The sequence below is a fragment of the Cyrtonyx montezumae genome, unplaced genomic scaffold, assembly GCF_038088225.1.
Source record: "Cyrtonyx montezumae isolate F1298 unplaced genomic scaffold, pur_monq_1.0 scaffold_111, whole genome shotgun sequence".
In the NCBI taxonomy this organism is placed as follows: domain Eukaryota; kingdom Metazoa; phylum Chordata; class Aves; order Galliformes; family Odontophoridae; genus Cyrtonyx; species Cyrtonyx montezumae.
The window spans coordinates 33,942-61,508 of NW_027071839.1; the positions used below are offsets into that span (position 1 = coordinate 33,942).

Sequence of the window (27,567 nt, forward strand, 5' to 3'; positions counted from 1 at the left end):
GCGCCGTGTCACGCTGTGGTTTTTGGGGAGGGCGGTGGCTGTTTGTGGGGCAGAGGAGGTACCGCGGGGTAGTGGGTATGGGGACCTGCCTGAGATGGCCCTAAAGCTGCTGCTGCCTCCCCCGAATAAAGTAGCGGCAAGGCAGGAGCTGCACATCCTCAAGGCTTTATTGGCTGCGCTCAGAGCTGTGTGGGGTCAGGGGCACGGGGGGGCCTGGCACGGCCGTGCGCCCACCTCTCACTGCTGACCTGGTTGTGGTCCGTGGGGACACGCAGGGGCTGGTGCTGATCCCGCAGGCACATCGATGTGCGCTGGCTCGCATCGCTCCACAGGGCCTTCATTGTCCCACGTGGGCTCACTGGGGGGGTGACCTGTGTCCACTCCTCCTGACGTGCTGGGCCGCAGCAGGATGCCGTGACCGCGTTGCCCCACGTTGACTGCTCCCAGCCCACATCGAGCTGCGCTCGCTCGCGTTGACCCGGGCTGACGAGCGTTGGCTCAGGTTGACTCGCGTTGACCCACGCGGACCGGTGGTGCCCCGTGCTGTTCCTGTTGCCCCGTGCTGCGTGGAGCAGCCCCGAGCGGCCCCGTGCCCTCCTCACTTGCACTTGCAGTAGTAGGACCTGATGGCGTCGTTCCAGGTCCGGAAGAGCCCTCTGCGCACCTCCTGCAGCCGCGGCACGGCGCCCGCGGAGAAGTGTTTGGTGCTGCCCTCCTTCCCGGCCCGCGACCACACGGTCAGCTCGCAGCGCGTGCCCACCACCAGCGACGAGATTTTGCCGGCCCACTCGTGGGTCATGTAGGGGACGTCGGAGTCGGGCAGCACCGCCAGGGAGCTGCCGGAGCAGCACTCGTTGTAGTAGGCGCTGTCTTTGGTGTAGAGCTGCGCGCAGAGCCGCGTGCCGTTGGTCGGGTTCAGGTCGGCCGCGGTCGGGCACTGGGCCCCGCACACCGCCAGCACCGCCGCCAGCACCGCTGCCAACACCGCCGCCATCGCGCCGCGCCGTCCCCGCGCCCGCTGCCCACTTATAGCGGGTCCCAAGGATGCGGGAGGGAGGGGGCAGCGCCAGCTGAAGGCCCCCGCTCGCAGCGCGGCCCCTCCTTCCTGGGAAGGGGCCCAGCTGGCCAGGCCCGACCCCCCAACCCCCCCCTACCCCCCCGACCACCAACTCTGGGAGCAGACACAGCTGTCACCCCCGACCCCCGCGAGGGGACGCCGTGTCCATTTGCCCCCCCGCCAGGAGCCGCACCTGGGCCGTTCCCAGCCACGCGTGGGGCGGGGGGAGGACGACAAGGCCGGGACGTGGTGTGGCGGAGAGGGAACGAGGCCGGGCGGGCGCCCACGTGTCCCCGTCCTCCGCCGACGGCAGCGGGTAATCGGCGGCGGGAAGCAGGGGAGGGCGAGAGAAGAGGTGGGGGAAGAAGCCGCGCCCCTTCATTTGCATAGTAATGAACCCAAGGCCTGCCCGTCCTCCGGTGGAGGGACTGGGGCCGGTGGTCTCCTGGCAACCGCTCCCCCCACCCCCGCCCCCTATGGATCCGCCTCTCATTTTGCATATAGGGCGTGGCCTATGCACGGGGGGCGTGGCTGAGCGCCCCGTTCGCGCCGCCCCCCCCTCCACAGAAGAGCGGTTCCCGCTGCGCTCCACACACAAAAGGTTTAATGGCCCCGGGTGGGGGGGGCACAGGTTTTTAATGTAAAAACTTGTGTTAAACACTGCGGAGGGCCGGGGGGCCCGGGGGCGGCTGGTGGGGGGCAACGAGGGGGAGGGGAGGAGAAATGGGACCGGGCGAAGGAGGGGGGACGGAGCGGGAGGGGTGGGCAAACGAGTCGAAGGGACACGGGAGGGGACAGATAGGGCTTATGGGGAGGGGGGGGGGGGGGGACAGTCGCGGGGGGGGGCCCGACCCCCGCGGGGTATCCAGACCAGCCAGATCGGGGGGGGCTGCGGGGCTCGTGTCATCTGTGCAGACATTGCGGGGGCGTGCGCGGGGCCCCCCCGCCGCCGCCCGGCCGAAGGCACCGCGGGGGGGGCCGAGCGCAACGTGTGTCGGGGTGGGGTGGGGGGAGCACCCAGGGGCGCCCCGGGGGCGGGAGGGTACAGAGTGGGTGGGTGCATACGGTGGCGGCACCCAAAGGTGCTGAGGCTGCACGGAGGCACCCATGGGTGCGCAGACGCCTCGGGGCATTCAGACCCGCGGTGTCCATTGGCACCCAGAGGTGCAGAGGAGCAACCAAAGGTGCTGAGGGGCGTCCAAGAGTGTATTTGGACCCCTACGTTCTCTGGCACCCAATACTACATTGGGGCACCTAAGGGTGCGGAGGAGCCCCCCCTCCAGCTGTTTTCAAGCCCCCAAAGGGCACCCACAGCTGCTCACCCAGAGCCACCTCCAGCACCCACAGCTGCACCCACAGCTGCACCAGTGCCCAGGGTGCAGTCAGGCTCCCAAGGGGTCCACCGGCACCCAGGGGTGCAGAGGAGCACCTGAATGTGTAGAGGGGCATCCAAGGGTACACTTAGACAACCCCCCACCCCCCCCCGTGCCCACCGGCACCCAACGAAGCTGGGAGGCACCAAGGCTGCGATCGGGCACCCAAAGGTCCGTTGGCATAAAAGGGTGCGGAGGAGCAGCCCCCCCTCCCCCCCAATGCCTTCCAGCCCCTATGGGCACCCAAAGGTGCTCACCAGCACCTGGAGCCGCCTCCAGCACCCAAGGGCACACCCAGGGGCACCCCCAGAGCCGCCGTCAGCACCCCGGGGCGCCGCCCCCCCCCCTCCCCCCCCCCCGTCAGACAGTGCTCTCCAGCATCCAGTGGGTGCTGCCGAAGGACGGGCGCAGCGCGGGCAGCGTGTCGGGCGCGTCGAGGCGCGGCAGCGATCCGTGCCGCCGAGTCCGGGCGCGCCGTGGGAAGCTGTGGCTGGGGAACAGCGCGCGGGCACCGCCAGGAGCGCTCAGGGGTGGGGGCACCGCGGGCACCGCCAGGGGCTGCGGGGGGGGCGGTTCGGGCTCCGGGGCTCTGTGGGTGCCGTTGGTCTGCGAGCAGACGCTGGCGACGGCGGCGGGCGGCCGACGGGCGGCCTTGTAGCGGGCGGTGAGGATGAGGATGAAGACGAGGACGGAGGCGGCGATGGCAGCGCCGATGACGATGATGACGGTGCCCCCCAGGAAATGGGGCCGGGGGGCGGCGCAGCCCGGGGCCCCCCCAGCGGTGGCGAAGCGGACGCAGCCCAGGGCGCGGGATGCGGGCGGGGCAGCGGTGCCTTCGGCGTAGAGCGCAGAGACGCAGAGGTCGTACTCGCGGCCCGCGGCCAAATCCCGCAGCACGAAGCTCCGGCTGGAGGGGGGCAGCAGCCTGCGGGGGGGGGGGGGGGGAACGGGTGGTGGGTGGGGGGCAGCTCAGGGCCCCCGCAGTGCACCCCGTCGCTCTGCGGCTCCGCGCGGCCCCATCATCACATGCAGTGTTGTGAGATGCACCGCGGCCTCCTGCAACGCTCCGCAAAACCAAATTGCCCCGTGCAATGCCATGCGATGCTCCGCGCGTCCTGGGGCCTGTGCAGTGCCGTGCATTGCCATGCAGTGCCATGCAGTGCCTCGTGGCCCCGTGCAGTGCCATGCAGAGCCCCCTGACCCTGCAAACACTCTCCTGTCCTGTGCAATGCTGTGCGACCCCACAGCCCCGCACAAAGCTCCGCAGCACAGTGGTGCACTGTGCAACACCCCACAGCCCTGAGCAATGCTCTGCAATGCCCTCGACCCTGCAATAACTCGCAGTGCCTCACAGCTTTGTCACAATGCCGTGCAATGTCCCACAGCTGCGCACAGCTCTGTGCAGCACAGCCCCGCGCAACGCTGCACAATGCCATGCACATCAGAGCAACGCCATCAAGCCCCACGCTCTGAAGCTTCACAGCCCCTCCCCACCTTCCAGAGCGCCCCGCGGCCCCACCTGTACACGAGCGAGTCGTCGATGGAGCTGTTGTACTGGATCTGGAACATGCGCAGCCCAGGCACGTGGCGCTGCGGCAGCCAGCGGATGCGCGCCGACGACGCCGTCAGATCCGCCGCCACGATGCGCCGCTCCGCGCCTGCTGGCAGCGACTCGTTGGCTCCTGCACGCGCCATGTCTGAGGGGCTGGGACCCGACTGCGCCTCCCCGTCCCCGTCCCCGTGGCGGTGCGGCACCGGCAGCGGCAGCACCGCCACCTCCACGCGGGCAGCGGCCTCCCCGGCGGCGTTGGAGGCCACGCAGGTGAAGGCGCCGTGGTCGCGCAGCGTGGCCACGCGCAGCTGCAAGGAGCCATCAGCACCCAGTGCCCGCCGAGAGCCGTTCTGCACCAAGCGCCCGTCGGGGCCCAACCAGTGCAGCGCGGGCGGAGGGTCCCCGTTGGCGGCACAGCCCAGGCGCAGCGGTTGCCCCTCCAGCACCGCGCTGGGGCTGGCAGCTGCTCCGGCGATGTGGGGAGCGCGGCACGCCAGCTCCTCCTCGGGCACAGCCCAGAGCAGGCGGCCGGCGAGAGACGGCGGCGAGGCGCAGCTCTCCAGCCCGTCCGGCCGCGCCAGGCGCCGCAGCCACAGCAGCTCACAGTTGCAGTGCAGCGGGTTGCCCCCCGCCGCCAGGCTGGGCCCCGGAGGGCCGGGCACCGGGGGCAGCGCCCGCAGGCGGTTGGCGGTCAGGTCTAGACGGGCCAAGCGCGGCAGGCGGGCGAGAGCGGTGGCGGGGACGCGCTCCAGCAGGTTGTGGTCCAGCGTCAGCGTGGCCAGGCTGGCCATGGCCGCCACCGCCTCCCAGGGCAGCGCCGGCAGGTTGTTGTGCGACAGGTCCAAGTCCTCCACGGTGGCGGCGAAGGCGGCGAAGGCGGCGGGCTCGATGGCGGCCAGCTGGTTGTTGGCCAGGATGAGGTGCCGCAGGCTGGCCAGGCCGCGCAGCTGCGGGCCGCTGAGCGCCGGCAGCCGGTTGCCGTCCAGGTGCAGCGCCCGCAGCGCCCGCAGGTCAGCGAAAGCGCCGGGTGCCAGGCGGCGCAGCCCGTTGCGCGACAGCGTCAGGTGCACCAGGCTGCTCATGTTGGCGAAGTCGGCACGGCCCACGGCCCCGATGAAGTTGTCGGCCAGGCGCAGCTCCACGGCTCCGCGGTCCAGGCTGGGCGGCACCGCCAGCAGCCCCGTGCGGGCGCACAGCAGCGTGGGGCTGGGGGCGGCCGCGGGGCAGAGGCAGCGCGGGGGGCAGCGCTGTGCCACCGCCCCCAGCACCACCAGCGGCACCAGCAGCTTCGCCATCCTGCGCCGGCCTGGGGGTGAGCCCGGGGAGGGGTGTGAGGTTGGGGTGAGCCCGGGTGAGACAGTCCCACGTTATCCCAGGTATGATCCTGCACCCAACCCTGTGCGGCCCCGTGTGCGATCCCATATGATGCTACGTGCAGTGCAGAATGTGATCCCATAATCCCACACGAAGCAGTCCCGTGTGATCCTGTGGTGCGGTCCCAGGTGTCGTCCCATGCACAGCCCCACACGTGATTCCACAGCCCCATAATCCCGCGTGGAATAATCCCACGTGCAATCCTCTGTGTGACCCCATGATCCCATGTATGACCCCGTGTGCTCCCGTACCCACTCTCATGTGACACTGTGTGATGCTGAGCGAGCCCATGCTTGATCCCGTGTGATCTCATAACCCTTTGTATGATCCTGTCTGACGCTGTACGTGATCCCGTGTGATCCTGTGTGTGGTTCCCATGTGCAATCCCATGAGTGATCCTGTGAGCCCAGTACCTCCTCTCACAGCTCCATCTTGATCCCGGCTGGGCGTCGCCACAGGGCCTGTGGGACAGGGGACGAGCCAGTATGGACCAGTACACACCAGCACACCCCAGTAACTCCTCTCTATAGCCCTGTATGACCCAGAAAGGCCTGGAACAGCACAGAAAAAGCCCAGTACAGCCCACTACATTCCAACACGACCCAGTGTTGGGCCAGTAAGGGTCAGTGTGCGCACAGCCCAGTGTAGGCCAGTACAAAACGGCGTTGGCCAGTGCAAATCACAGTGGTGCAACATAGGACAGGGTGAACCAGTATGGCCCAGAATGTTCCAGTATGCCCCAGCATGACCCACTCCGGCTCAGTGCAAACCAAAATGGTCCCAGTACAAGCCAATATAGCCAAGGATGGTCCAAAGCCGCCCCATATGGCCCAAAGTAGTCCCACGTAAACCAACAGAGCCCAATATAAGCCCAGCACAGCCCAGTATGGCCCAGTACAAGGCAGCACAGCTCACTATGACCAGAACAACTCAGTAAGGTCCAGCAGAACACAGCATGCCCCAGTAAGATTGAGCACTGCCCGGTATAGCCCTATCACAGAGTAAGGCTCAGCACAGCTCAGTACTGACCAGCATCACCCAGTATAATGCAACAGGGCCCAGCACAGCTCAAAAGAGCCCAGTACCGTCCAGTATGGCCCAGTGTAGCCCAGTATAACCCAGAAAAGCACAACACACTCCAGCAGAACTCAGTACAACCCCATGAAATCAAGCACAGCTCAGTAAAGAAAGACCAGTACTACACCGGTATAACTCAGCAGAGCCCAGCCTAGCCCAGCATAACCCAGTACCACCCAAGAAGGCTCAGCAGAGCCCTGTAGAGCTCAGAACTCTGCAGTAAGGCCCAGCACAACCCAGTAGCTCCCAGTACAGAACAGTGCTGCCCAGCAGAGTCCAGCACAGCATAGCACAGCAGGACGTAGTAGGTCCCAGTATAAAGTAGCATAACCCAGTAGAGTTCAGTACTGCCTAGCAAAGCTTGTCAGAGCCCGGTAGATCCCAGTACTGCCCAGTATAACCCAGCACAGCCCAGTACCATCTCCTATAGCCCCATATGTCCCACTACTGCCCAGTACAACCCAGCAGGGGCCAATAGGTCCCAGTATTGCTCAGTATAGAACAGCACATCCCAGTATAGCCCAGTACCGCCCAGTAAGGCCCAACACAGCCCAGTATACAGCATCACAGACCATCATTGCCCAGTAGGCTCCAGTACCACCCAGTACAACCCAGCTCTGCCCAGTATAATCTAACACATCACAGTACAGCCCAGCACCACCTAATAAGGCCCAACACGGCCCTGTACCACGCAGCATAGCCCAATACCACCCAGTACCATCAATTAGCACCCAAAACGGCCCTGCACAGCCCATGATGGCACAGCAGGGCCCAGTACGGCCCAGTACCACCCGGCCCGGCCCATCCGCTCCCCGCTACCCCCATCCATCCCCGCACCCCAAGGGCCCCTCCCCTCCCCAAGGTACCTGGGTGGGGGCTCAGCCCACGGCCACTCCCATCGCCGCTCCCGGTGCTCGCGGCCCGCTCAGGCCTCGCCCCGGCGGCGACCCATAGGCGGGGGCGGCCCCGGTCCGGCGGGGCGGGGAGTGGCGGGGGGTGGCGGTGCGGGCGGCGCGGGATGGGCCCGCGGTGCCCGGTGCCGGCCCAGGGCCGCCGCTCGGAGCCGCAGCGCCGCCGGGGCGGGGCGGGGCGGGGCGGATCGGGGCGGGGCGGGGCGGGGCCGCTCTCCCGCACCGGGAGGGTCCCACGCTGCGTGGGGGGGGGGGCGCGTGGACACCAGCACCGCGCGACGGCTCCGCGGCGGTCGAAGCTCCGCCCCTGGTATGACCACGCCCCCTGAATATCCCGCCCCTCTCCGCTAGTCCCCGCCCCTCCGTCAGGCCCCGCCCCCCGCAGCGCTCGGGGTATACGCGGTGGGGGGCGGAGCGGCGTAAAGGGGCGTGGTCGCCTTAGCGCCCCGCCCCTCCACCGGGCTCCATCCCATTGGCAGCACCGCCGACCAATGAGAAATCGGGGCGGGGCGGGAGGGGCGGGCAATCCTGCGGCGGAAGCCGCCGCCCCGCTCCATCGCGTTCCCATTGGCCACCGCCGGGAGGGCAGCGGAAGAGACGAGGCGAGGCGGGGAGCGCACGCGCGGTGGCGCGGTGACGCACTGTGCGTGCCGTGCGCGTTGACGTTGCGCGGCGGCGACGGCGCCTCCGAGTGCGGCTGCGGCGGCGGTGGCGGTGAGTGTGGGCCTGGGCGCGGGCTTCGGTTTCCCCACTTCTCCAGGTCCTCGGGCCGGGCCCCGGCCCCTCCTCGCGGCCTACACGTCCGCACCGCCCCGGCGCGGCCTTCCCGGGTCGGGCCCTGCGTGACCGCTCCCCGGTGCCGCCTCCGCCCTCGGGCGGGCCCCGCTGCCCCGGAGCTGCCCCGGTCCCCGCGTACCCCCGCTCCCATCTCCGCAGAGCGTGGGGCCCTCGGGGGTACCGGGCCCTGAGGTGCTCCTGTTCGCTTTTCGGGTGCCATTCTCAGCTCCCTCTCTCCCTAGGGATCTCCGAGGCCCTCTCTGCGCACCGACGCCGACGAGACCCGGCCGCAGCCCTCGTGGCCTCCAGCCCACCCCATGCCCACGCAGGCCCCGGGGGCCACCGAGAGCTGCTCCAGGCCCTCTCGCGGCCCCCGCACTGCCGCCATGTGAGGGGGGGGGCACGGCTGGGTCCGAGTCTTCCCCCCTCCCCCCCTGCCGCTGCCCCCCACTCGCCATGATGTTCCGGGACCAGGTGGGGATCGTGGCCGGGTGGTTCAAGGGCTGGAACGAGTGTGAGCAAACTGTGGCGCTGCTTTCGCTGCTGAAGCGCGTCACCCGCACCCAGGCACGCTTCCTCCAGCTCTGCCTCGAGCACTCCTTGGCCGACTGTGCTGACATCCATCTCCTCGAGGCTGAGGCCAATAGTGCCGGTGAGTGGGAGCCACTGGGTCCCCCTCGCTCTGAGTGCCCCTTTAGAATGCCATTGCTGTGGGTTTCTGTGGCCAGAGGGGCTCCTGCTGCAATTCAAGCGCTTTAGAGGGGCACACTCTGTGGCATGGGGTCGGTCTCTTTTCTCCAGATTTCTGTTCCCTGGGGGGTGATTGAGATGTTGTCGTTACCCTTGGAAGGTTTTTCCACCTGCTGCCCTCACAGTGGGGAATATGCCCCTCTCGCTCTCCCCTAACCTACTGCTCCTTCGCCTCCCCCCAGCTGCCATCAGTCAGTGGCCACAGGAGCCGGCAGAGGCAGCAGTGGCCCTGCTGCTGGCCCACCTACCCCTGCTGCAGCCAGGCAATGCGGCCGCCAAGGCTGAATACATGAAGCGGCTGCAGAAGGTGCTGGCCTATGCCATTGAGAGCAACCGGTGCGTGGAGGAGAGCCGGCAGCTCCTCTCCTATGCCCTCATCCACCCTGCTACCACCCTGGATGACCGCAGCGCGCTGGCCCTGTGGCTGGGCCACCTGGAGGAGCGTTTGGCCGGAGCCCCACAGCCGCCGCGTCCCCCTCCTCGCCCTGATGCTGCACCCCCCCCACCCCGCCGTGCCCCCCACGACTGGCCTGAGCACGGACCCCCTGAGATTGGGCCCCCGTGGCCTGAGGCAGCTCCCCGGGAAAACGGCCACCCCCCCTTCCACCCCCCCAGCAGTGGCAATGGCCTGGGGGGCACAGGTGAGTGGGGCTGGGGGGGGAGGGGTGTAGGGGATGTAGGAAGATAGAGCAGAGCTGGAGGGGGGTGGGGTGGGGAGGGGAGGGGAGGGGCATGGGGAACTGGAAGGGGTTCTGAAGGGACGCAGTGGGGTTACCGGAGATGATATAGGGGTTAGGAGGGGCTGAGTGCCTAAACTGAGAAGGGGGGGAGAATCTCGGATGGGGGGAACACGGGGGGTAGGAGGTGTGTCTGGGAGGATGCAGGAACTAAGAGGGCCACGGCTACCAGAAAGGGCACCAAAGGCAATGTGGGAGTGGAGTAAGGGGGCGAGAGGGTGTTGGGAGTGGGGGTGACATGGACCCAACAGCCGCCTCTCCGCAGCGCTGCCCTGCCAGCTGCACCCCAGCCCACTGAAGCGTTCCCTGTCGCTGGTGCCTGGCAGCCCCCAGGGGGGCAGCGGAGAATGGCCAGGGGGGGGCGAGGAGCCAGGGCCCCCTCGCACCCCCTTCGGCGACCACGCGCCCCTCTCACCCCAGAGCAGCGTGGCCTCCTCGGGCAGTGAGCAGACCGAGGAGCCCACCGGTGGCCGCAACACCTTTCAGGAGGATGGCAGCGGCATGAAAGGTTGAGGGGGTGTTCATGGGGGTTGGGGAGGGCAGAGGGCAACGTAGAGAAGGGGCGGCTTGCCACCTCACCGCTCCACGTCGTGTTTCCCCCTCAGATGTCCCCTCTTGGCTGAAGAGTCTGCGGCTCCACAAGTACGCAGCCCTCTTCTCCCAGATGACGTACGAGGAGATGATGACGCTGACAGAACACCACCTGGAGTCTCAGGTGAGCAGTGCTGTCCTCTGTCCCCTCCCCCTCCACCCAGTCCCACCGCCCCAGGCCTGGGATGTGCCTCATGTTCCCTGCTGGTCCCTCCTTGTCACTGCAGAACGTCACCAAGGGCGCACGGCACAAGATTGCCCTCAGCATTCAGAAGCTGCGGGAGCGGCAGAGTGTCCTCAAGGCGCTGGAGAAGGTGGGCAGAGCGGCCTTGGGCCGCCCCGTGTTGGCATCCTCCTGTTCACTCTATGTTTTCATCACCCCGTGTCCCCAGAAGTGGTACCAGATGTACTCGGTCTCAGCCACATCCTGTAGCTGGGGGGGGGTCATTGATTATCTCAGATCCTTCTTCCCCTTTCAGTATCCCCAGGGCTGTTTGGTTGCCCCAAGCCTCTCCTTGTGACCATTGCTTGCCTCTATGTCTCTGCAGGACATCTTGGAAGGTGGGAACCTGTGGACAGCACTGCAGGAGCTGCAGCAGATCATGGTGACGCCCATCAAGGCCTTCAGGCCCCCACCTGCTCCCCCTGCTAATGGAGCACATGATGGGGCTCCCCCAGGGGCTGCCGATGCCTTTGCCCCCCACCCAGCTGCCGACACTGAGTCCCCTGCAGCCCCCGTCCCTGACGGAGACATCCCAGGGCAGTTCACACGCGTCATGGGCAAAGGTGAGGGCTCCATTTCTGTGAGGTGGGCTGCTTTGGGGGGAGGGAGCACCGTGCCCTGAGCCCACTGACACGCACCTTCCCTTGCTCCCCAGTCTGCACCCAGCTGCTGGTGTCACGGCCAGATGAGGAGAACATCACGAGTTACCTCCAGCTCCTTGAGAAGTGCCTGAGCCACGAGGTAGGGTTGAGCTGGGGGCCTGGGAGGGGCACAGGACCTCACATTGTGTCCCACCCACCTCGTGTTCCCCTTTCCCCCCCTGCACAGGCGTTCACAGAGACGCAGAAGAAGAGGCTCTTGTCTTGGAAGCAGCAGGTCCTGAAGCTGCTCCGCGCCTTCCCCAAGAAGGTGCCACTTGATGGCCAGGGCTACCGGCCTCCCAAAGGGTAGGAAGGCTCATGGGGGTCACGGGGGGGGTGCTGGTACCCTCTGGGCCTCAGTTCTACATGGGCCTCACCCCAACACCCACTTTGTTCCCCTTGGTGCATTATTTGCCCACCCCGGGACCTCCAACTCCTGAATTTTTCTTTACACATGTCCCCCTCCCCGGGAGCCTGGCCCCCCCCCCTAGAGCTGCCTCTTTACCTCCTGTGCTCTCCCCCTGCCCCTGGGTAGGAGTTCTCAAGCTGCTTCTACGCCCCATTATGTCCTGTAGGTGCCCTATTTTCCACCCGAAAGGTTTAGAGTGTGTCCCCCCCCTCCCCCGGGTGGAGTCTGGGGTATCCCTATGCCTTTTTTGGGGGAGCAGTTGGGGGGGGTGGGCGGGGTTGAGTGTGCTGATATTGTCCTATCTCCTCCCACTCACTTTGTTTTCCCCCTGCCCACAGCTGGGGCTTTGGCTCCAACTCACTCCCCATAGCTGGCTCTGTGGGAGGGGCGGGGGGGCGGCGGGGGCAGCGCCCCTTTGCGTTGCCCCCCCGTGCACTGCCCCCCGCCCGCCTGGGGCTGCTGGGCCCTGCTGGGGGGGGTCCTGCCCCACGGCCTCCCCTCGGTGCCACCCCACTTGGGGCGCAAGGACGCCAGGTGAGTGGCAGTGATATGAGTGGGCATTGTATTGGGGCCAAGGTGCTGAGGGGACTGTGTTCGGTGTGGGCGTTGTGGGAGTGATGGTTTTGGGTTGGAACTGTGGAAGTTAGAAGGGTGATGGGGTCCTAGGGAATTGAAGAGGGCTGTTGCAGGAGGGCCCTGCAGGGAGAGCCGCATGCGGATGCGGGGGATGTTCATGGTACTGGGGGGAGGTCTTCTGTAGATGGGATCGGGGAGGGGGAGGAGCCCCTGGATGCTAGGATCCTTATGGGGGGCCTTCTCGGCTGGGTGAGGCTCTTGGCCACCAGTGCCCCCTCACTACCGTGTCTTAATGCCTGCTCTCCCCATCCACCAGAGCCTGTGGTTCAGCAGTGGGGGGGCTGGGGGTGCCCCTGGAAGCCGCAGCGTGGTGCAGCGCACCCACTCGCTGCCCGTCCACACCTCACCCCAGGCCCTGCTTGCCTTCCCCCAGGGTAAGTCCAGACTGAGCCTTGGGGCCGGGAGGGGAGCACAGTACCATGTGCCCCCACCCCGCACCTCTGCCTCTTCCACCCCACCTTGACCCCACAGAGTGTCCTGTCCCTGGCACGGACCTAGAGATCAACCCCACGCTGGAGTCACTGTGCCTGAGCATGACGGAGCACGCACTGGGGGGTGAGCATGGGCACGGGGAGGAGGGAGCAAGGGGCTGGGGGTGAGGCACAGGAGAAGGGAGGGTGGCCAGAGGTGCCACCCCCATCTCCCCCCGACCCCCTTCTCCATCTCCCTGCAGACGGCACAGACAAGACCTCAACCATCTGACGGCCCTGCCCCCACCGCAGGGGTGCCACACCCATTGTTGCCCCCCCTCCCCCTTTTCCCCCCCACTCTGTGCTGTGACCATTGACCCCACCCTGGGGGGCCCTAAGATGTGTATGTGGGGAGGGGGGGAAATGGGGAATTTCCTCCCTCCTTTATCCACTAAAGGCCAGGTTGGGGGGGGCATTCTGATCCCCATGCAACCAAGGAGCTCCTGGGGCCAATGACTCTGCTGGAGGGGGGGGCACATGTGTGCAGGGCGTGTGAACACTACAGGGGCTGCACGTGGGGGCGGGGCTCTCCTGGCCCATTTTCAGTTGAGTTTTTGTTGCGTTTAACATTTTTAATAATCCCCTATTTTTTTTTCTTTATCTTTATTATTATTATTATTATTATATTAATATTATTTGCCCCGGCAAGAGCAGCTCCCCAGGGTGGCGGGGAAGGGGGGTGCACTTCACCGCGTCCCCTGTGCCCTGGGAGGGGGAAATGAAACACCCCTGATTTAGGTACACGTTGATGCCCCAGGGAGGATGGGTGGCCCTGGCACCTCTGCCCCCCTTGCCCCGGTCGGTACAGCCTCCCCTTTGTACACGTAGCGCCACGGCCCTCGAGATAGAAACGTTATTTTAGATACATTTTATTATGAATAACTTTTGTTATGACTATGGCTGGTAACCATGACTACGTTATTAAAGATAAAAATAAAATTAAAAAAAAAACCAAACACCCACCCAGATCACCTTTCTCTGCCCTATGGGGCAGGGGTTTGGGGGGGGTCTGGCCCAGATCCCCCCAGCATCAGTCGCTGGAGGAGTCGGAGGCTTCGCTGGGGCTCTCATCGTCAGAAGCTTCACTGGGGCTGAGCCGAGGACTGCGGGGAGGGCCCCCCTCACTGCCTCCACCTTCCGATTCTTCCTCCTCATCCTCCTCCTCTTCATCTTCATCATCATCGCTGCCGAAGATCTCCTCCTGGTCACGGGCAGCACGGGCGGCATCGCTTCCTCCCCTGCGCGCCCCTCTGGCCTCTTCTTCCTCTTCATCTTCTGCCTCATCCTCACTGCGGGCTGAGCCTCCCTGCTCACTGCTGCTAGCACCAGAGCCTTCGCCCTCCTCTTCTTCTTCACCACTTGCTGCCCCCTCGCTCTCACTGCCTTTCTCGCGCTCTTCATCTACAAGGAGAAATCAGAGGGCAGCCATCAGGGCAGACCCCTTTCCCCTCGAAGAAGGCTGCCTGTGCCTAGTGCCACTCACCTGACCCTGGTGCCTCTTTCTCAGCCTCCATCTCCTCCTCCTCCTCTTCCTCAGGCTCGTGGTTCTCAAGCTGTGCCCTCCGTGCCTCCTGCAGGGAAAAGGGGAACTCAGCTGCACCCCGAACAGGAGGAGTCCCAAAAGGTTGGGGGGCAGAGGGGGTCGTACTTGTGCCTCCAACTCCTTCTCATTCATGTCACGATGCTTCACCACCAGCACAGCATTGGTGCCTGACTGCACCCCTGCCCTTGCTCGCCGCTTGCTCAGCCGCACCCTGAGGGGCAGAGGGGGTCAGGCAGCCCTGTGCCTATCCTCCCTTTGCACAGTGGGGCTCCCAGCCTCACCTGGTCTCCAGCTCGTTGTAGTAAACACCATCACCCTCACGGAAGATGAAAAAGTAGTTCTCCTCATAGCCCTTGCTGGCTTTGTTTTTCACGTTCCAGTTGTACTCACGTGCAATTTTGTAGTCGTACCTGGGAGAGGAAATACAGGTCAAGAGACAGGAATGAACTGGGGTGCTAGGACCTCCCCCTCCAAATCCATCCTCGTCTGCTGCCAGATGCCCCCCCTCCCAACTTCTTTCTGACCCTTCTCCACAAACATCGGTAGGATGCTCTTGATTTGGGTTCTGCAAGCCCGCAGCCTCTGTAGGGTGCCCCCCTCCATCACTTTAAGGGTTCCCCAGCCCCAAGCCCACTCCTTTGTACACATCCTCAGGGGCGTAGTCCATCTCCTCCTCCTGATCCCTCTTCCGTTTGCGCAGTGTCTCCTCCACAGGAAGGAAATAAGCCACAAACTGGTTCCCCTCCTCGTCCATCATTCCCCTGGGGGCAGAAAAGGGTTATCGCAGCTGCAGGATCACTGCCATTCCCCTCCTGAGCACTAGTTGTACCCCCCCACACCCCAGTCACCTGATCATGGCCTGGGACATCATTTCCAGTGCCGCAGCACCGCTTGTATCCTTTGGCGCTGGATCTGAGTCAAAGATGACTTGAGCGCAGGGATTGATCCACATCTGGTGCAGGGACAAAAGCAGAGGTGGGTGGGGCTGCAACTAACCTGCCCCTCCAAAACACACCCTATGCACCCCTCACCGTACCTTGAAGTCAGGGAAGACGGGCATCACCTCAATGGGAGTGACACGAGGTTTGCTGTAGTGCTGTGTGATCTGAGAGGGGTGGGGGGAGACCGCACAAGATGGGGTCAAAATGCCCCTGCTCCCAAATGCAGGGCGGAAGACCCCAACCTGCCCCCACCCCCCAGTCCCCTCTCACCGCTTTCTGAGCATCTTCAAAAGTCTTCTCAATGGCAGCAATTTGGCTGTCGCGGTCTTTGTAGATCTCTTCTTCTGTGAACTGCTGCTTCACTGAGACTCCGATCCTGGACAGGGATGGACACATGGCAGCTGGGGAGGTCACGGGGATCAGGAGGCTGCGCCCCCCATGTGCCCTCCTTCAGACTCACTTGACCTCGGGTTTCTCGTTGGAGACACCGTAGCGGTTGAACTCGGTGGAGATGTACTCCGTCTTTCGCATCCATGGTACCACCTTTGCGTGCTGCTGTGATCTGGGCCACAGGTGGGGTGCGTGACACAGGGTTCCTCCAAGATTTTGGGGGAGCACCATGCCTCCCACCGGTTCCGGAGGGCCTGGGGATGCCGTTACCTCTTGGAGCTGGTGGGTGCCTGGATCTCCTCCTCCAGCAGCTTCTCGTCCGCCGGGTCCAGGAGCACTACCAAAGAAATCCTCCGGTATCCCTGCAGTGCTGGGTCCCCTCCGCCCCCCACTAAGGTGTATGCAGGGGCAGGGACACCCCCTCAGGGCCGAGCTCACCACTAGGGTCGATGCGATAGGTGTCGGGGTTGATGAGGTCGATGGTGACGCCCAGGTCAGGCTCAGTCAGCAGGTCGTGCTTGTGCTGCTTCTCCAGAGATGTGGCCTTGTACTGCACGAACCTGGAGAGCGCAACACGTCCCAGGACTGCCCCCGGAGACCACAATTTGGTTCTAAATAACCGGGGAGGGGTCCCCACTGCCTTTCATTGCCCTCAGCGTACCGGTTCTGGTCGAAGGGGTAGGTGATGAACTTGGGGTCGAAGGGGATGTCGGGGAGGCTGTTGCAGTACTTCACTCGGCACACCACGCCCGACCTGCAGGTAGCGCTGTCAGCGGGGCGGGAACTGGGACCCCCCGGGACTCCCCTTGGAGACTGAGCCCCCCTCGAGGGGCCGAGCGTCCCCCCTCACCTCTCAGGCAGCGTTCGGTGGGAGCTGGGCCTGCGGGGACACAGAGGAGGGGGGCGTGAGGGGAGCAACCCGCAGCCCCCTGACGTCACGCCCACGGCCGAGGCGTCACGTCCGTGACGTACCGGTGGCCCGGCTCCTCCCGCTGCGCCTGCGTCTGGATGGTGGGCGCCATGGCGGGGCCGGGCGGCGGCGGCCCTGCGCAGGCACCGAGCGGGGCAGCCGCGGCCGGAAGCGAGCGGGCGACTTCCGGCCGGCGACGGGGCCCTCGGGCGTTACGTCGCTTCCCGGCGCGGCGCGCGCGGGGCCGACTGGGAGCGGAAGTGAAGGGAGCAGCGGGAAGATGGCGGCGCCGCCGCAGCCACCGTCGGGACCGCCCGCCGCGCCCGCGCCGTCGCTGTCCGCCGCGCCCGGGCCGGGACAGGGAGCGGGGCCGGGACCGCCGCTTCCGGCGCAGGTGGCGGCCGCGCAGGCACAGGACTTCGACCCGGTCCAGCGGTTCCGGCTGCTCATCCCGCAGTTGAAGGAGAGCCTGCAGGTGGGCGGGCCTGCTGCTGGGGGGCGTGGCGTTAGGGCCCTTCTGCCGATGGGGCGGGCGCGCGTTCCCGGGGCGCGGGGGCGAGCCCAGGGCTGGCGGCGGGGAATCCCGCGGGGTCTGTGCCGCCGTGACTCGCTGTGCTCCCCCCCCCACCAGACGCTGATGAAGGTGGCGGCGCAGAACTTGGTGCAGAACTCCAACATCGACAACGGGCAGTGAGTGAGCCCAGCGGGGGTGCTCACCTAGAGACCCCAGTCCCATCCCAGGACCGCACCAGTGACCCTGGGTCCTACCCAGTGTCCCCAGGCCCCTCTCCCTGACCCTTAGTGCCCCAGCAACCCCCACAAGACCCTCCCCATCGTTCTCCAGGACCCCTTCCTTGGCCCCTTAGTGTCACCCAGGCTGTGGTGGCAGTGTGGCGGCAGTGGGGTGATGGTGGCCATGTCCCATGGGCAGAAAGAGCGCCGACGGAGCCCTGCAGCGCTTTGACAAGAGCCTGGAGGAATTCTACGCACTGTGTGATCAGCTAGAGCTCTGCCTTGTAAGTGACCCTCCAAGTGCCGTCTGTGTTTTCCTCCCCCCTCACTCCCCCCCCCCCCCCCCGGTGTCACTTTCCCTTCCCATTTTCACTTCCCGTTTCCCTTTGGCAACGTCCTTTGCGCACTCCTTGTCCCCCTGGCACGCACAGCCCCGTGTCCCCTCTGGTGACACCCCCTCCCCAGCGCCTGGCGCACGAGTGCCTCTCGCAGAGCTTCGACAGTGCAAAGCACGCACCTGCGCTGGTGCCAGCGGCCCCCAAGGGCGAGGGGGCTGCAGGCGAGAGCCTCCCCTACACACAGTACCTGCCCCTCATCAAGGCACAGATTGCAGGCGCCAAGGACATCCACAATGCCCTGCTGGAGGGTGCCAACAAGATCACCGGCAAGCTGCCTCCCACGGGGGGGCCCTGATGAGGCCGTGGGGATAGGCAGCAGGCAGCCCCACCTCCATCAGCCCTGTGACAATAAAGGCACCCACGTGCACGGCAGTGTCCCTGAGGAGTGTTTCTAAGGAGGGTCGGGTGGGAGGGTCTTCCCTACGTAGACGATGGCACCTTATATGTGTGGGGGATCAGATATACACTGGGGGACGGGTCATCCATACACAAAGTGACCCATTCTTGGGGGGAGGTCACCCATACATAGAGGATGTCTCTCGAGAAAAGCGGGGGGGGGGAGGAGGTCACCCATATGCAGGGGGTGTCAGCCCTACCCGGGGGGGTCACTTGTACACGGGAGTCACCCACGCCCCGATGCACCGCCCTCGCGGTTCCCGGCAGAATGACTCAGCCCGGACCGCCCCTCCATCGGGAGCCGCGCCCCCTCGCAACTCTGCTGACGTCCCCGCCCCACCCCGAGCGTGACCGAGCGCTGCCCCGTGCGGTGAGCTCATGGGCACGCCTCGCGCTCGCTTCCGGCCACGCCCACCCATCGTCGTGATGTCACGGGAGCGCCCATAAAGGCGCTGCAGCGCAGCGCGAACGGCACCGCCGCTCCTCCGCGTCTGTCCCCGCCGCTATGGCTGCCGCTACAGCTGGGCCCGCTCCGGAGCCGCAGCGTCAGGTACGGCCCCCCTCCCCTTCTTCCGTCCCCCTCGCATCTTCCTCACGCTGTCAGCCCCCCCATCCCGTCTGACGACGACCCTTTCTCCGTTGTAGGGCCCGTTTTGCGGGCAGCCGCCTCGGGAGCCGTCCCCGGAGCCCCCGCGGCCTCCGCGCTCCCCATGGGGGCCGCCCCCGCTGGAGCTGGGCCGTCTCCTGCGCTCCCTCAGCGCCCCGAGCGGCCGCGCCGTGCCCCCCCCCTCCCGGCTTTTCTCCTCGGCCCCGCGGAGCCCCCCCCGGCCTGTCCCGTTCGCAGCCCCCCGACACCGCACTGCTGGCGCTGGCGGCGGCGCTGACCCTGGGCGCGGACCCACCGGGGGCACTCCCGGCGCCGTTCCCGTCCCGCAGATCGGCCCCGCTCTCCGCCCTCGGCCTGACGTTGCTGTCCCCGACGTCGCACGAAGCGTCTCAGCTGTCCCCGTCGCTGTCATCGCCGCAGTCCCCGTTCAGCTTCTCGCTGTCGCCGCCCTCTTCGCCGCCCTCCCCGCTCTACAAGACGGAACTGTGCCGCCCCTTCACCGCCACCGGCCATTGCCGCTATGGCGCCCGCTGCCAGTTTGCCCACGGCCCCGAGGAGCTGCGGGGGCTCCGCCGCCACCCCAAGTACCGCACGCAGCCGTGCAGCACTTTCCAGCGCTGCGGGACGTGCCCGTACGGCTCCCGCTGCCACTTCCTGCACGGCCCCACGCCGTCCACGCCGGTGGAGGGAAGCACGGGCTCCCCGGGCAGCCCCCACCGCCTCCCGGTATTCGACCGTATCTCAGTGTCGGAGTGAGGGCCGTGGTGCTGTGGTGACAGCCCTTCCCCCGCAAAAGACAGCTTACCCCCACCCCAGGAACTTTGGGCTGTAGGAGGGAGGTGGCAATGACAGATGTAGCATTCCCTGCGGGAGGGGGCGGGGTCTGGCTGCTCTCCACTCGGTTCCGCCCGCCCACCCCGAAAGGGGGGGCACAGGGAGACGAGGCTGGCAGGTCCTGTCGTCCCCCGCCCCGATTCTGCCTTTATTTATTGCTCACTCGGTGCCTTAGGGGCGTTTCTGCCCCTACTGATGGCTTCTTTTGGTGGCCAGAGATTTTATATCGTATTTATGTGTTTTGTAATGGGGGGGCGGGGGGGGATGGAAGGGAAATTCTGGTTCTCGTTTTTTTGTCTTTTTTTTTTTTAAATAAATGAACTCTTTCTCTGGTGTTGCTTGTAATGTTGTATTGAGATTGCGGAGGGGGGGGGGGGGGTGAAGGGGCGGGGCCGGGGTGTGACGGCCCTGCGGGATCGCGGCGTGACGTCAAACCCCGCCCGCTGCCCGCGTCGCGCTTCGCCCCACCCCGTTCCTGTGCCTCCGCCTCCCCGACCACGTGATCTGCCGCCCTCCTCTGCCTATCCCCCTCCCTCTTGCCGTAATCACGTGATGGGGCTAATCTCGCGAGAGGCTCCGGCTTACCGGAACCGGAAAGCCTTTGGGGGGGAGTAGGGCCGTGGTCTTCGTAGCGGCGGTTGGGGCTGCCGGGAGCGGGCGAGGGCTGCTCCCCCCGCCTTCTGTTGTCACTGGGCCCCTTTGAGCCCGAGGTCTCCCCCGTGTGCCCTCTTTGGATTCTCGCGTACCTTCTCGGGGGCTGCTTCCCGCTCCCGTAGCTCATCTCTGGAGTCACCCCCCACCCCCGGGTTCTCTCAGCCCCCGCGCCGACATGTCGGACAGTGACGACAGCAACTTTTCGGAGGAGGAGAGCGAACGTAGCAGTGAGGCAGAGGAGGCTGAGGAAGCTGAGGTGAGGCTGAACGCGGGGGGTGCACCCTGCCCTGCCTCCCCCCGCCCTCAGCATCTCCCCTTTCGCCGCTGTGCAGGCCGAGGAGGAGCGCGCCAGTGCAGCGGGCAGCGAGAAGGAAGAGGTCGAGGAGGAGGAGGAGGAAGAGGAATACGATGAGGAGGAGGAGGAGGAAGATGATGACCGGCCTGCAAAGAAGCCACGGCATGGCGGCTTTATCCTAGATGAAGCTGGTGAGCTGGGGGTGAAGCAGGGATGGTGGGGGCCTATGCTGCCTTTGCATTTCCCTCTTACCACTGTTATTTCCACCAGATGTGGATGATGAATACGAGGATGAAGATCAGTGGGAGGATGGGGCTGAGGACATCTTGGAGAAAGGTGAGGAGGCCACATGGGGACTCCCCAGTTTTGAAGATGTTCCCCGGGGCTTTGAGGTCCCCCTCGGGCTTTGGTCCCTGCTCTCTGGCCTTAAGACCTGAAGAGGATGGGAGCAGAGCTCTGCGGTGGTGCGGCTCTTTTGGGAGTGGTGCGCTGTTCTGGGTTACAGTGCTGTGCTGGTGGATCAGTTCAGGTGCAGCTGCGCTGGGTTAAAACGGGGTAGCTGCTGTTGCACTTTCCCCACTTCTGAGCGCGTTTTTCCCCCCAGTCCCCACACTCAGGGTTGGGAATGGGACTGTGTGGCCCCAGATCCCCTGCCTCCTTCCATGCCAGTGTCCGTCTTTCTGTCCATCCTCTGTCTGTCTGCTTAACGCATCTCATTCGCACCTGCCTGGTTTTATTTTTTGCCCTTTTTTTTTTTTAAACGTTTCCTGTGTTTTCCTTTCCCTCCTGTGCTGCCGTCTTAATTTTGTTCCTTCCCGTTTGTTCCCCCTCACCCATGGGTGGTTTTGCCGCTATTATTTGCTCCATACTGTCTGCCCTCCACCGCCACCTCCTTGTTCCTGAGCAGAAGAGATTGAAGGTAAGCTTGAGTCAGCCTGGGCCCCCTCCAGGGGTAACCACTGCCACCCCCTGGGGGCAGCCAAGCTCAGCCATACCCCTGTGATGCTGTGGGCCACATTCAACCCTCTTCCCTGCAGCTTCCAACATTGACAATGTGGTGCTGGATGAGGACCGCTCTGGTGCTCGGCGGCTGCAGAACCTGTGGAGGTGATGCCAGCTCTGTGCGCCACCCCCTTACCCCTTGAGGTGCTGTAGGTGCTGCACTGATGCCCAGTTCCACCCCCTCCCCTCCACACCTACAGGGACCAGCGTGAGGAAGAGCTGGGCGAGTATTATATGAAGAAATATGCCAAGTCCTCAGTAGGAGAGACGTGAGTTGGGAGATGTGGCCCTGGTACTCTGTCTGATCACATATCAAGGATTCAACTATTTTGTTTTAACTTTCATTCTTATTTTCTCAGTGTTTATGGTGGCTCTGATGAGCTCTCGGATGACATCACACAGCAGCAGCTGCTGCCTGGAGTCAAGTGAGTGTTACGTTTCACCTTGGGGCAGAAAACAAGTGGCTTTTTTGGGGGAAAAAATCAGATACTCAGGTCCGTGGCATGCTGAGCTGCCCAGCCAGGTGGGCTTTGTCGGGTTTAGCTTGGTCAGGCCACCCTGTAACTGCCTTTCTCTGGTCCTACATAGGGATCCCAATCTCTGGACGGTGAAATGCAAGGTAGGTGCTCGGGGACTTTGGAGTGGGAGTCGCCATTTGGGAGTCATATTCGCAACCCTAAAGCAATCCGTTTCCACCATAGATCGGAGAGGAGCGTGCTACAGCTATTGCTCTGATGCGGAAGTTCATTGCGTACCAATTCACTGACACGGTGAGGCTGCGGGGAGCCACGTGGAAGCTGAGGGTCTGTGCCACCTGCAACCCCTGGCCCTGATGTGCTCCCTTGTCCTCCAGCCCCTCCAGATAAAGTCGGTGGTGGCCCCCGAGCACGTCAAGGGCTACATTTACGTGGAGGCCTACAAGCAGACTCACGTGAAGCAGGCAATTGAGGGGGTAGGAAATCTGCGAATGGGCTACTGGAACCAGCAGATGGTCCCAATCAAGGAGATGACAGACGTGCTCAAGGTAGTGAAGGAGGTAACCAATCTCAAGCCCAAGTCCTGGGTACGTCTGAAGAGGGGCATCTACAAGGATGACATTGCCCAGGTGAGGCAGGAGGGGACAGAGGCCCCGTAGTGGGCAATCGAGGACACTTGGCTCACTGCCGCTGTCTCCCTGCGGGCAGGTGGATTACGTGGAGCCCAGCCAGAACCAGATTTCCTTAAAGATGATCCCCCGTATTGACTTTGACCGTATCAAAGCCCGGATGAGCCTGGTAGGTGGAGCGATCTTGTGCTGTGCTGCTGTGCTGGGGCCGTTGGCTTATTGTACTGCCTCCCACCCTGCAGAAGGACTGGTTTGCCAAGCGGAAGAAGTTCAAGCGACCCCCTCAGCGGCTTTTTGACGCTGAGAAGATCCGGTAGGAGAGAACATCAGACTGAAAGAAAAGAACACGGCTGAAAAAAAAGCCCCATGGTGAGCTGTCCTCCCCAAAGGGGTGATTTGGTTTTGCCTCTGTTTTGGTTTAGGTCTCTGGGAGGTGATGTAGCTTCCGATGGAGACTTTCTCATCTTTGAAGGCAACCGTTACAGCCGCAAGGGCTTTCTCTTCAAGAGCTTCGCCATGTCGGCAGTGGTGAGTGTGGGACTGTGTTTAAATCCAGCCTAAACCCATCTGCTTTCCCTGAAAACTGCTTTCCTTCTGATGTCAAGACCCAAACACTGAGGTGCTGGAGGGAAAGAGGGTGGTGGGAGGCTGGAGGCTCCCTGTTCTCCAGTAGTGATGGCATTGCCTTGGCACGCTGTGGGTTTGGCGTTGGCACAGCTTAGATAAGTAGGTGAGTTCTGGGGAGGAATGGGGTGTTGTGGCCACCCACTCCGTTCCTGACAGATTACGGAGGGTGTGAAGCCCACCTTGTCGGAGCTGGAGAAGTTTGAAGACCAGCCTGAAGGCATCGACTTGGAGGTGGTGACGGAGAGCACAGGTGTGTGGGTGTCTTCATGTGCATACTGCCGTTCCCCATGCATTGTTGTCCCCTCACTTTCTCTGCTGTCGCCCCTAGGGAAGGAGCGTGAGCATAACTTCCAGCCTGGTGACAACGTGGAGGTGTGCGAGGGTGAACTGATTAATCTGCAGGGCAAGATCCTCAGCGTGGATGGCAACAAGATCACTATCATGCCCAAACACGAGGACTTGAAGGTAGCAGAGCACCCAGGGAGCAGAGCCAAATGCTCTGTGTGGCTGCTGTAGCCTTGTCAGGATGCTGTGTGCCACCTCCCCAGCGTCCACAGCATTCTTCTTTCCCATAGGACATGCTGGAATTCCCAGCTCAGGAGCTGCGGAAATATTTCAAGATGGGTGACCACGTGAAGGTGATTGCAGGCCGCTTTGAGGGTGACACGGGCCTCATTGTTAGGGTGGAGGAGAACTTTGTCATCCTCTTCTCAGACCTCACTATGCATGAGGTGAGTGGAGAGGTGGAATGCCAGAGTTTGGCTCAGTGTGGTGCTGGTAGGAAGGAGGGAAAATGTCCATAGCCACTGCATTTCACTTATCTTCCTGCCCCACCACCAGCTCAAGGTTCTACCACGGGACCTGCAGCTCTGCTCAGAGACGGCGTCAGGTGTGGATGTGGGGGGTCAGCACGAATGGGGTGAGCTGGTGCAGCTTGACCCTCAGACAGTGGGTGTTATTGTACGTCTGGAGCGTGAGACCTTCCAGGTGAGCCCCAGTTGCCCACAGTGGTGGAAGGAGCTGTGTTTCTCTGTGTTTTTGGGTGTCTTGTCAGGGGTGAAAACATGCAGCCCTGTGCCATAAATGCCTCCCCACCTTCTGTTTTGCCTCCGTGCGGTCCCTGCTGCCTTCGAGGGCTGTTTTGAGCAGTACTTCTCCCAGCTTCTCGACTTTCCTGTTGGTTGCAGGTGTTGAACATGTACGGAAAGGTGGTGACAGTGCGGCACCAGGCTGTCACCAGGAAGAAGGACAACCGGTTTGCTGTCGCCCTTGACTCAGAGCAAAATAATATCCACGTCAAAGACATCGTCAAAGTCATAGATGGGCCCCACTCGGTAGGAACCATGGAGTGGGGGTGACTGGGGTGAGACAGATCCTTTCGGTTGCCATGGGGATCCCTGGTCTGTTCCTAGTCTGCCATATGTGTGCTTTCTGGGCTCTTTCTGGCACGTAGGGAACACTGGGTTTTTCCTGACAGCCCTCAGAGTTCTGTTGCTGGGGGAGGTCCTGTCACCCCCTGGGGCTCACCCCTGCCACTGTCACAGGGCCGTGAGGGAGAGATCAGGCACCTCTTCCGGGGCTTTGCCTTCCTGCATTGCAAGAAGCTGGTGGAGAATGGCGGCATGTTCGTTTGCAAGACCCGACACCTCGTCCTGGCTGGTGGTTCCAAGGTGGGGACATGTTGGGGACCACTGGTGGCTGCTGGAGCGGGCCGTGACCCTGTGCCTTTGCCGCTGCTGCCCTCCTGCACCATTATATTTCCTTTTTGCAGCCACGGGATGTCACGAACTTCACTGTGGGCAGCTTTGCTCCCATGAGCCCTCGTATCAGCAGCCCAATGCATCCCAGTGGGGCTGGTGAGCACTGCAGGGGTGTCCCCAAAGGCAAAAGAACCTCCCCAAGGACGTCCTGCCCAACCTGAGCATGCCCCTCCTTGTCCTGCAGGCCAGCGTGGTGGCTTCGGCGGTGGTGGCATGAGCCGTGGGCGCGGGCGGCGGGACAACGACCTCATCGGGCAGACGGTGCGCATCTCCCAGGGACCTTACAAAGGTGGGTGCTTTTTGGCTGGGGAAGAAGCTGTGGATTGCCCGGGTTCTCTCATCAAACGGCCATTGCGCCTCACAGGCTACATCGGAGTGGTGAAGGATGCAACAGAGTCGACGGCGCGGGTGGAGCTGCACTCCACCTGCCAGACCATCTCGGTGGACCGCCAGCGCCTGACCACTGTGTGAGTGCAGGAGAGATGGGGAACTGTGCTGCTCCCTCTCAGGGGTGGGCTGATAGGGGCTTCCTCTTGTCCTTGACACTATGTCCCTGCAGGGGTTCGCGGCGCCCAGGTGGGATGACGTCAACCTACGGACGCACCCCCATGTATGGGTCCCAGACCCCCATGTACGGCTCTGGCTCCCGCACTCCCATGTACGGCTCGCAGACACCCCTGCATGATGGTGAGTGGCACTGGGGGAGACAGGGCTGATGGGGACACAGTGCAGAAAGCGGTTGAGTAGATCCTGGGGTGATCTTTTGGAGGGAAAGGGACGTACGAACCTTTGAAGCTGAGGAGGGGACAGGGCTGAGTTGGAGGGGACAGGACTGGAGGGGACACAGAGGGGACTGACACAGCCATTGTGGGTCTGTTGCAGGCAGCCGCACACCGCACTATGGCTCACAGACTCCTCTTCATGATGGCAGCCGCACGCCTGCTCAGAGCGGTGCATGGGACCCCAACAACCCCAACACACCTTCTAGGTGGGTGCCAGGGGTGTCTGCTGACCAGGACACACCCACCCCAGGGTCTGGGGTCACCAGGATGGCCCTAACAACATCACAGCAGTCATATTTTTGCAATCTCTGGTCACTGCCGTGGCTCCAGTGATTCTGTACTGCCCCCACTGTGGGGTCCCACTCACTGAACTACCCTGGCTGCGATGATGACACTGCTTTTCCTTCCGCAGAGCCGATGAGGACTTTGAGTATGGCTTTGATGATGAGCCCACACCGTCACCGCAAGGCTACGGTGGCACCCCCAACCCACAGACCCCTGGTTACCCTGACCCCTCATCACCGCAGGTCACCCAGCCGTACAACCCCCAGACACCCGGCACACCAGCCATGTGAGCATTCCCTCCGCTCTGCACTGGCCCTGGAGCTCTGAAAAGGGAACCACAGCTCTGTGGAACCATAGTTGGGATCTTAAGGGGAAACTACAACCCCAGAGTATCCCAAACCATGGCCCTGGGTTGACATCATGTTCCCTGGGCTCCGCTATGGTGCAATACAGGATCCCATAGACTCCCTCTCACCCCGCCAGGTACAACACCGACCAGTTCTCACCCTATGCTGTGCCATCGCCGCAGGGCTCCTACCAGCCCAGCCCCAGCCCCCAGAGCTACCATCAGGTGGCCCCCAGCCCTGTGGGCTACCAGAACACCCATTCACCAGCCAGCTACCACCCAACACCATCACCAATGGCCTACCAGGTACACCCAGTCCCTCTCCCTTGTCCCCCATAGCCTCCTGCTGCTGCTCACACTTCCTCCTCTCTCACCCAGGCAAGCCCTAGCCCAAGCCCAGTGGGCTATAGCCCCATGACACCTGGAGCACCATCTCCAGGGGGCTACAACCCCCACACCCCTGGTTCAGGCATCGAGCAGAGCTCCAGCGACTGGGTCACAACTGACATCCAGGTGAAGGTCCGAGACACCTATCTGGATAGCCAGGCGGTGGGACAGACCGGTGTCATCCGCAGTGTCACGGTGAGCCTTGGTGGTACTGCATGCGTGGCAGCGGCTGTACTGTGGCAAACTTGACGGATGGTATAACCACCACTGACTCACTCCTGTCCCCATGCAGGGCGGGATGTGCTCTGTGTACCTGAAGGACAGTGAGAAGGTGGTGAGCATCTCCAGTGAGCACCTGGAGCCCGTTACCCCCACCAAGAGCAACAAGGTATGGTCATCACTGGTCCTCCACCACGGTCACTGCCGCCTCTACCCCTGCTGCTCTCTCTGCCTCCCCCTCCTGCCCTCTCCAGGCTGTGTCCAGGGCCTCTCTTGGCTCACTCACCCCTCCCAGTCCCCTTAACTATGCCTGGATCCTACCACACACTTAAAGGGGTGCTCTTGGATCCCCGTGCCCCTTCCTGGGCTACCTGCCAGATACCCCCCAGCTCCACTGGGCCCCTGCTGTCCCTACAGGTAAAGGTGATCTTGGGCGAGGACCGCGAGGCTACGGGTATCCTGCTCAGCATTGACGGTGAGGATGGGATCGTGCGCATGGACCTGGACGAGCAGCTCAAGATCCTCAACCTACGCTTCCTGGGCAAGCTGCTAGAGGCCTGAGTGCTGCCTGGGCGCTTCATTTTTCTCTTTCTATTTCTTTTTTTTTTTTAAACCCCTGTCTTTCCGGGCCGCCTGTTCCAAGTGAGATGGCTGTGTCCAATAAACACTCGTTTCACCCCCCTGACCCGCATTCCCTTTGTGGGGTTCGAGCGCGTACCCCTTCCCAGGCCTCCGCCCCTCTCTGCGCGCTTTGTCACCGCCCCCCAGGGGTGTCC

The 27,567-nt window shown here is 63.6% G+C and overlaps 7 protein-coding genes across 9 annotated transcripts; 4 read left to right on the plus strand and 3 right to left on the minus strand.

Moving 5' to 3' along the window:
• Positions 1-422: 422 nt before the first annotated feature.
• SYCN (syncollin) lies at positions 423-1,000 on the minus strand. The gene has a single exon (XM_065729872.1). The coding sequence runs from the start codon at positions 992-994 to the stop codon at positions 599-601; it is 396 nt and encodes a 131-aa protein (XP_065585944.1). The 5' UTR covers positions 995-1,000; the 3' UTR covers positions 423-598.
• An 831-nt stretch (positions 1,001-1,831) lies between these two features.
• On the minus strand, positions 1,832-7,480 carry LRFN1 (leucine rich repeat and fibronectin type III domain containing 1). Its single transcript, XM_065729866.1, has 4 exons — positions 7,300-7,480; positions 5,770-5,817; positions 3,950-5,288; positions 1,832-3,355 (listed from the first exon to the last, which is right to left on the minus strand). Exons 3-4 carry the CDS (start codon positions 5,275-5,277, stop codon positions 2,791-2,793), a joined length of 1,893 nt encoding a protein of 630 aa, XP_065585938.1. The 5' UTR covers positions 5,278-5,288; positions 5,770-5,817; positions 7,300-7,480; the 3' UTR covers positions 1,832-2,790.
• Positions 7,481-8,325: 845 nt separating this feature from the next.
• On the plus strand, positions 8,326-12,896 carry SAMD4B (sterile alpha motif domain containing 4B). 2 transcript variants are annotated; one of them, XM_065729867.1, is made up of 12 exons: positions 8,326-8,773; positions 9,054-9,512; positions 9,874-10,116; positions 10,214-10,323; positions 10,427-10,513; positions 10,748-10,985; positions 11,078-11,163; positions 11,251-11,369; positions 11,811-12,006; positions 12,365-12,482; positions 12,580-12,663; positions 12,782-12,896. In XM_065729867.1, the coding sequence occupies exons 1-12, from the start codon at positions 8,578-8,580 to the stop codon at positions 12,808-12,810; spliced, it is 1,965 nt and encodes a 654-aa protein (XP_065585939.1). In that variant the 5' UTR covers positions 8,326-8,577; the 3' UTR covers positions 12,811-12,896. The 2 variants fall into 2 exon arrangements, with proteins under 2 accessions (XP_065585939.1, XP_065585940.1); XM_065729868.1 differs by lacking the exon at positions 9,874-10,116 and having other exon boundaries at positions 8,327-8,773.
• A 535-nt stretch (positions 12,897-13,431) lies between these two features.
• On the minus strand, positions 13,432-16,566 carry PAF1 (PAF1 homolog, Paf1/RNA polymerase II complex component). The gene is made up of 14 exons (XM_065729869.1): positions 16,425-16,566; positions 16,303-16,332; positions 16,114-16,206; positions 15,891-16,012; positions 15,723-15,789; positions 15,523-15,624; positions 15,333-15,438; positions 15,158-15,226; positions 14,970-15,073; positions 14,766-14,882; positions 14,403-14,531; positions 14,227-14,332; positions 14,062-14,149; positions 13,432-13,979 (listed from the first exon to the last, which is right to left on the minus strand). The coding sequence occupies exons 1-14, from the start codon at positions 16,472-16,474 to the stop codon at positions 13,609-13,611; spliced, it is 1,554 nt and encodes a 517-aa protein (XP_065585941.1). The 5' UTR covers positions 16,475-16,566; the 3' UTR covers positions 13,432-13,608.
• Positions 16,567-16,642: 76 nt separating this feature from the next.
• MED29 (mediator complex subunit 29) lies at positions 16,643-17,788 on the plus strand. Its single transcript, XM_065729871.1, has 4 exons — positions 16,643-16,837; positions 16,994-17,052; positions 17,294-17,378; positions 17,560-17,788. Exons 1-4 carry the CDS (start codon positions 16,643-16,645, stop codon positions 17,785-17,787), a joined length of 567 nt encoding a protein of 188 aa, XP_065585943.1. The 3' UTR covers position 17,788.
• Positions 17,789-18,156: 368 nt separating this feature from the next.
• LOC136044550 (proline-rich protein 36-like) lies at positions 18,157-19,605 on the plus strand. Its single transcript, XM_065729881.1, has 3 exons — positions 18,157-18,258; positions 18,338-18,438; positions 18,534-19,605. The coding sequence occupies exons 1-3, from the start codon at positions 18,157-18,159 to the stop codon at positions 19,249-19,251; spliced, it is 921 nt and encodes a 306-aa protein (XP_065585953.1). The 3' UTR covers positions 19,252-19,605.
• A 468-nt stretch (positions 19,606-20,073) lies between these two features.
• Positions 20,074-27,476, plus strand: SUPT5H (SPT5 homolog, DSIF elongation factor subunit). 2 transcript variants are annotated; one of them, XM_065729873.1, is made up of 29 exons: positions 20,074-20,239; positions 20,316-20,469; positions 20,549-20,614; positions 21,186-21,197; positions 21,316-21,385; positions 21,481-21,549; positions 21,640-21,705; positions 21,869-21,899; positions 21,982-22,050; positions 22,134-22,385; positions 22,465-22,554; positions 22,628-22,698; positions 22,808-22,913; positions 23,169-23,262; positions 23,341-23,477; positions 23,588-23,743; positions 23,853-23,999; positions 24,200-24,346; positions 24,557-24,682; positions 24,784-24,868; positions 24,957-25,061; positions 25,137-25,239; positions 25,332-25,459; positions 25,655-25,760; positions 25,967-26,125; positions 26,323-26,491; positions 26,564-26,767; positions 26,865-26,960; positions 27,209-27,476. In XM_065729873.1, exons 1-29 carry the CDS (start codon positions 20,159-20,161, stop codon positions 27,350-27,352), a joined length of 3,243 nt encoding a protein of 1,080 aa, XP_065585945.1. In that variant the 5' UTR covers positions 20,074-20,158; the 3' UTR covers positions 27,353-27,476. The 2 variants fall into 2 exon arrangements, with proteins under 2 accessions (XP_065585945.1, XP_065585946.1); XM_065729874.1 differs by lacking the exon at positions 21,186-21,197.
• Positions 27,477-27,567: the final 91 nt, after the last annotated feature.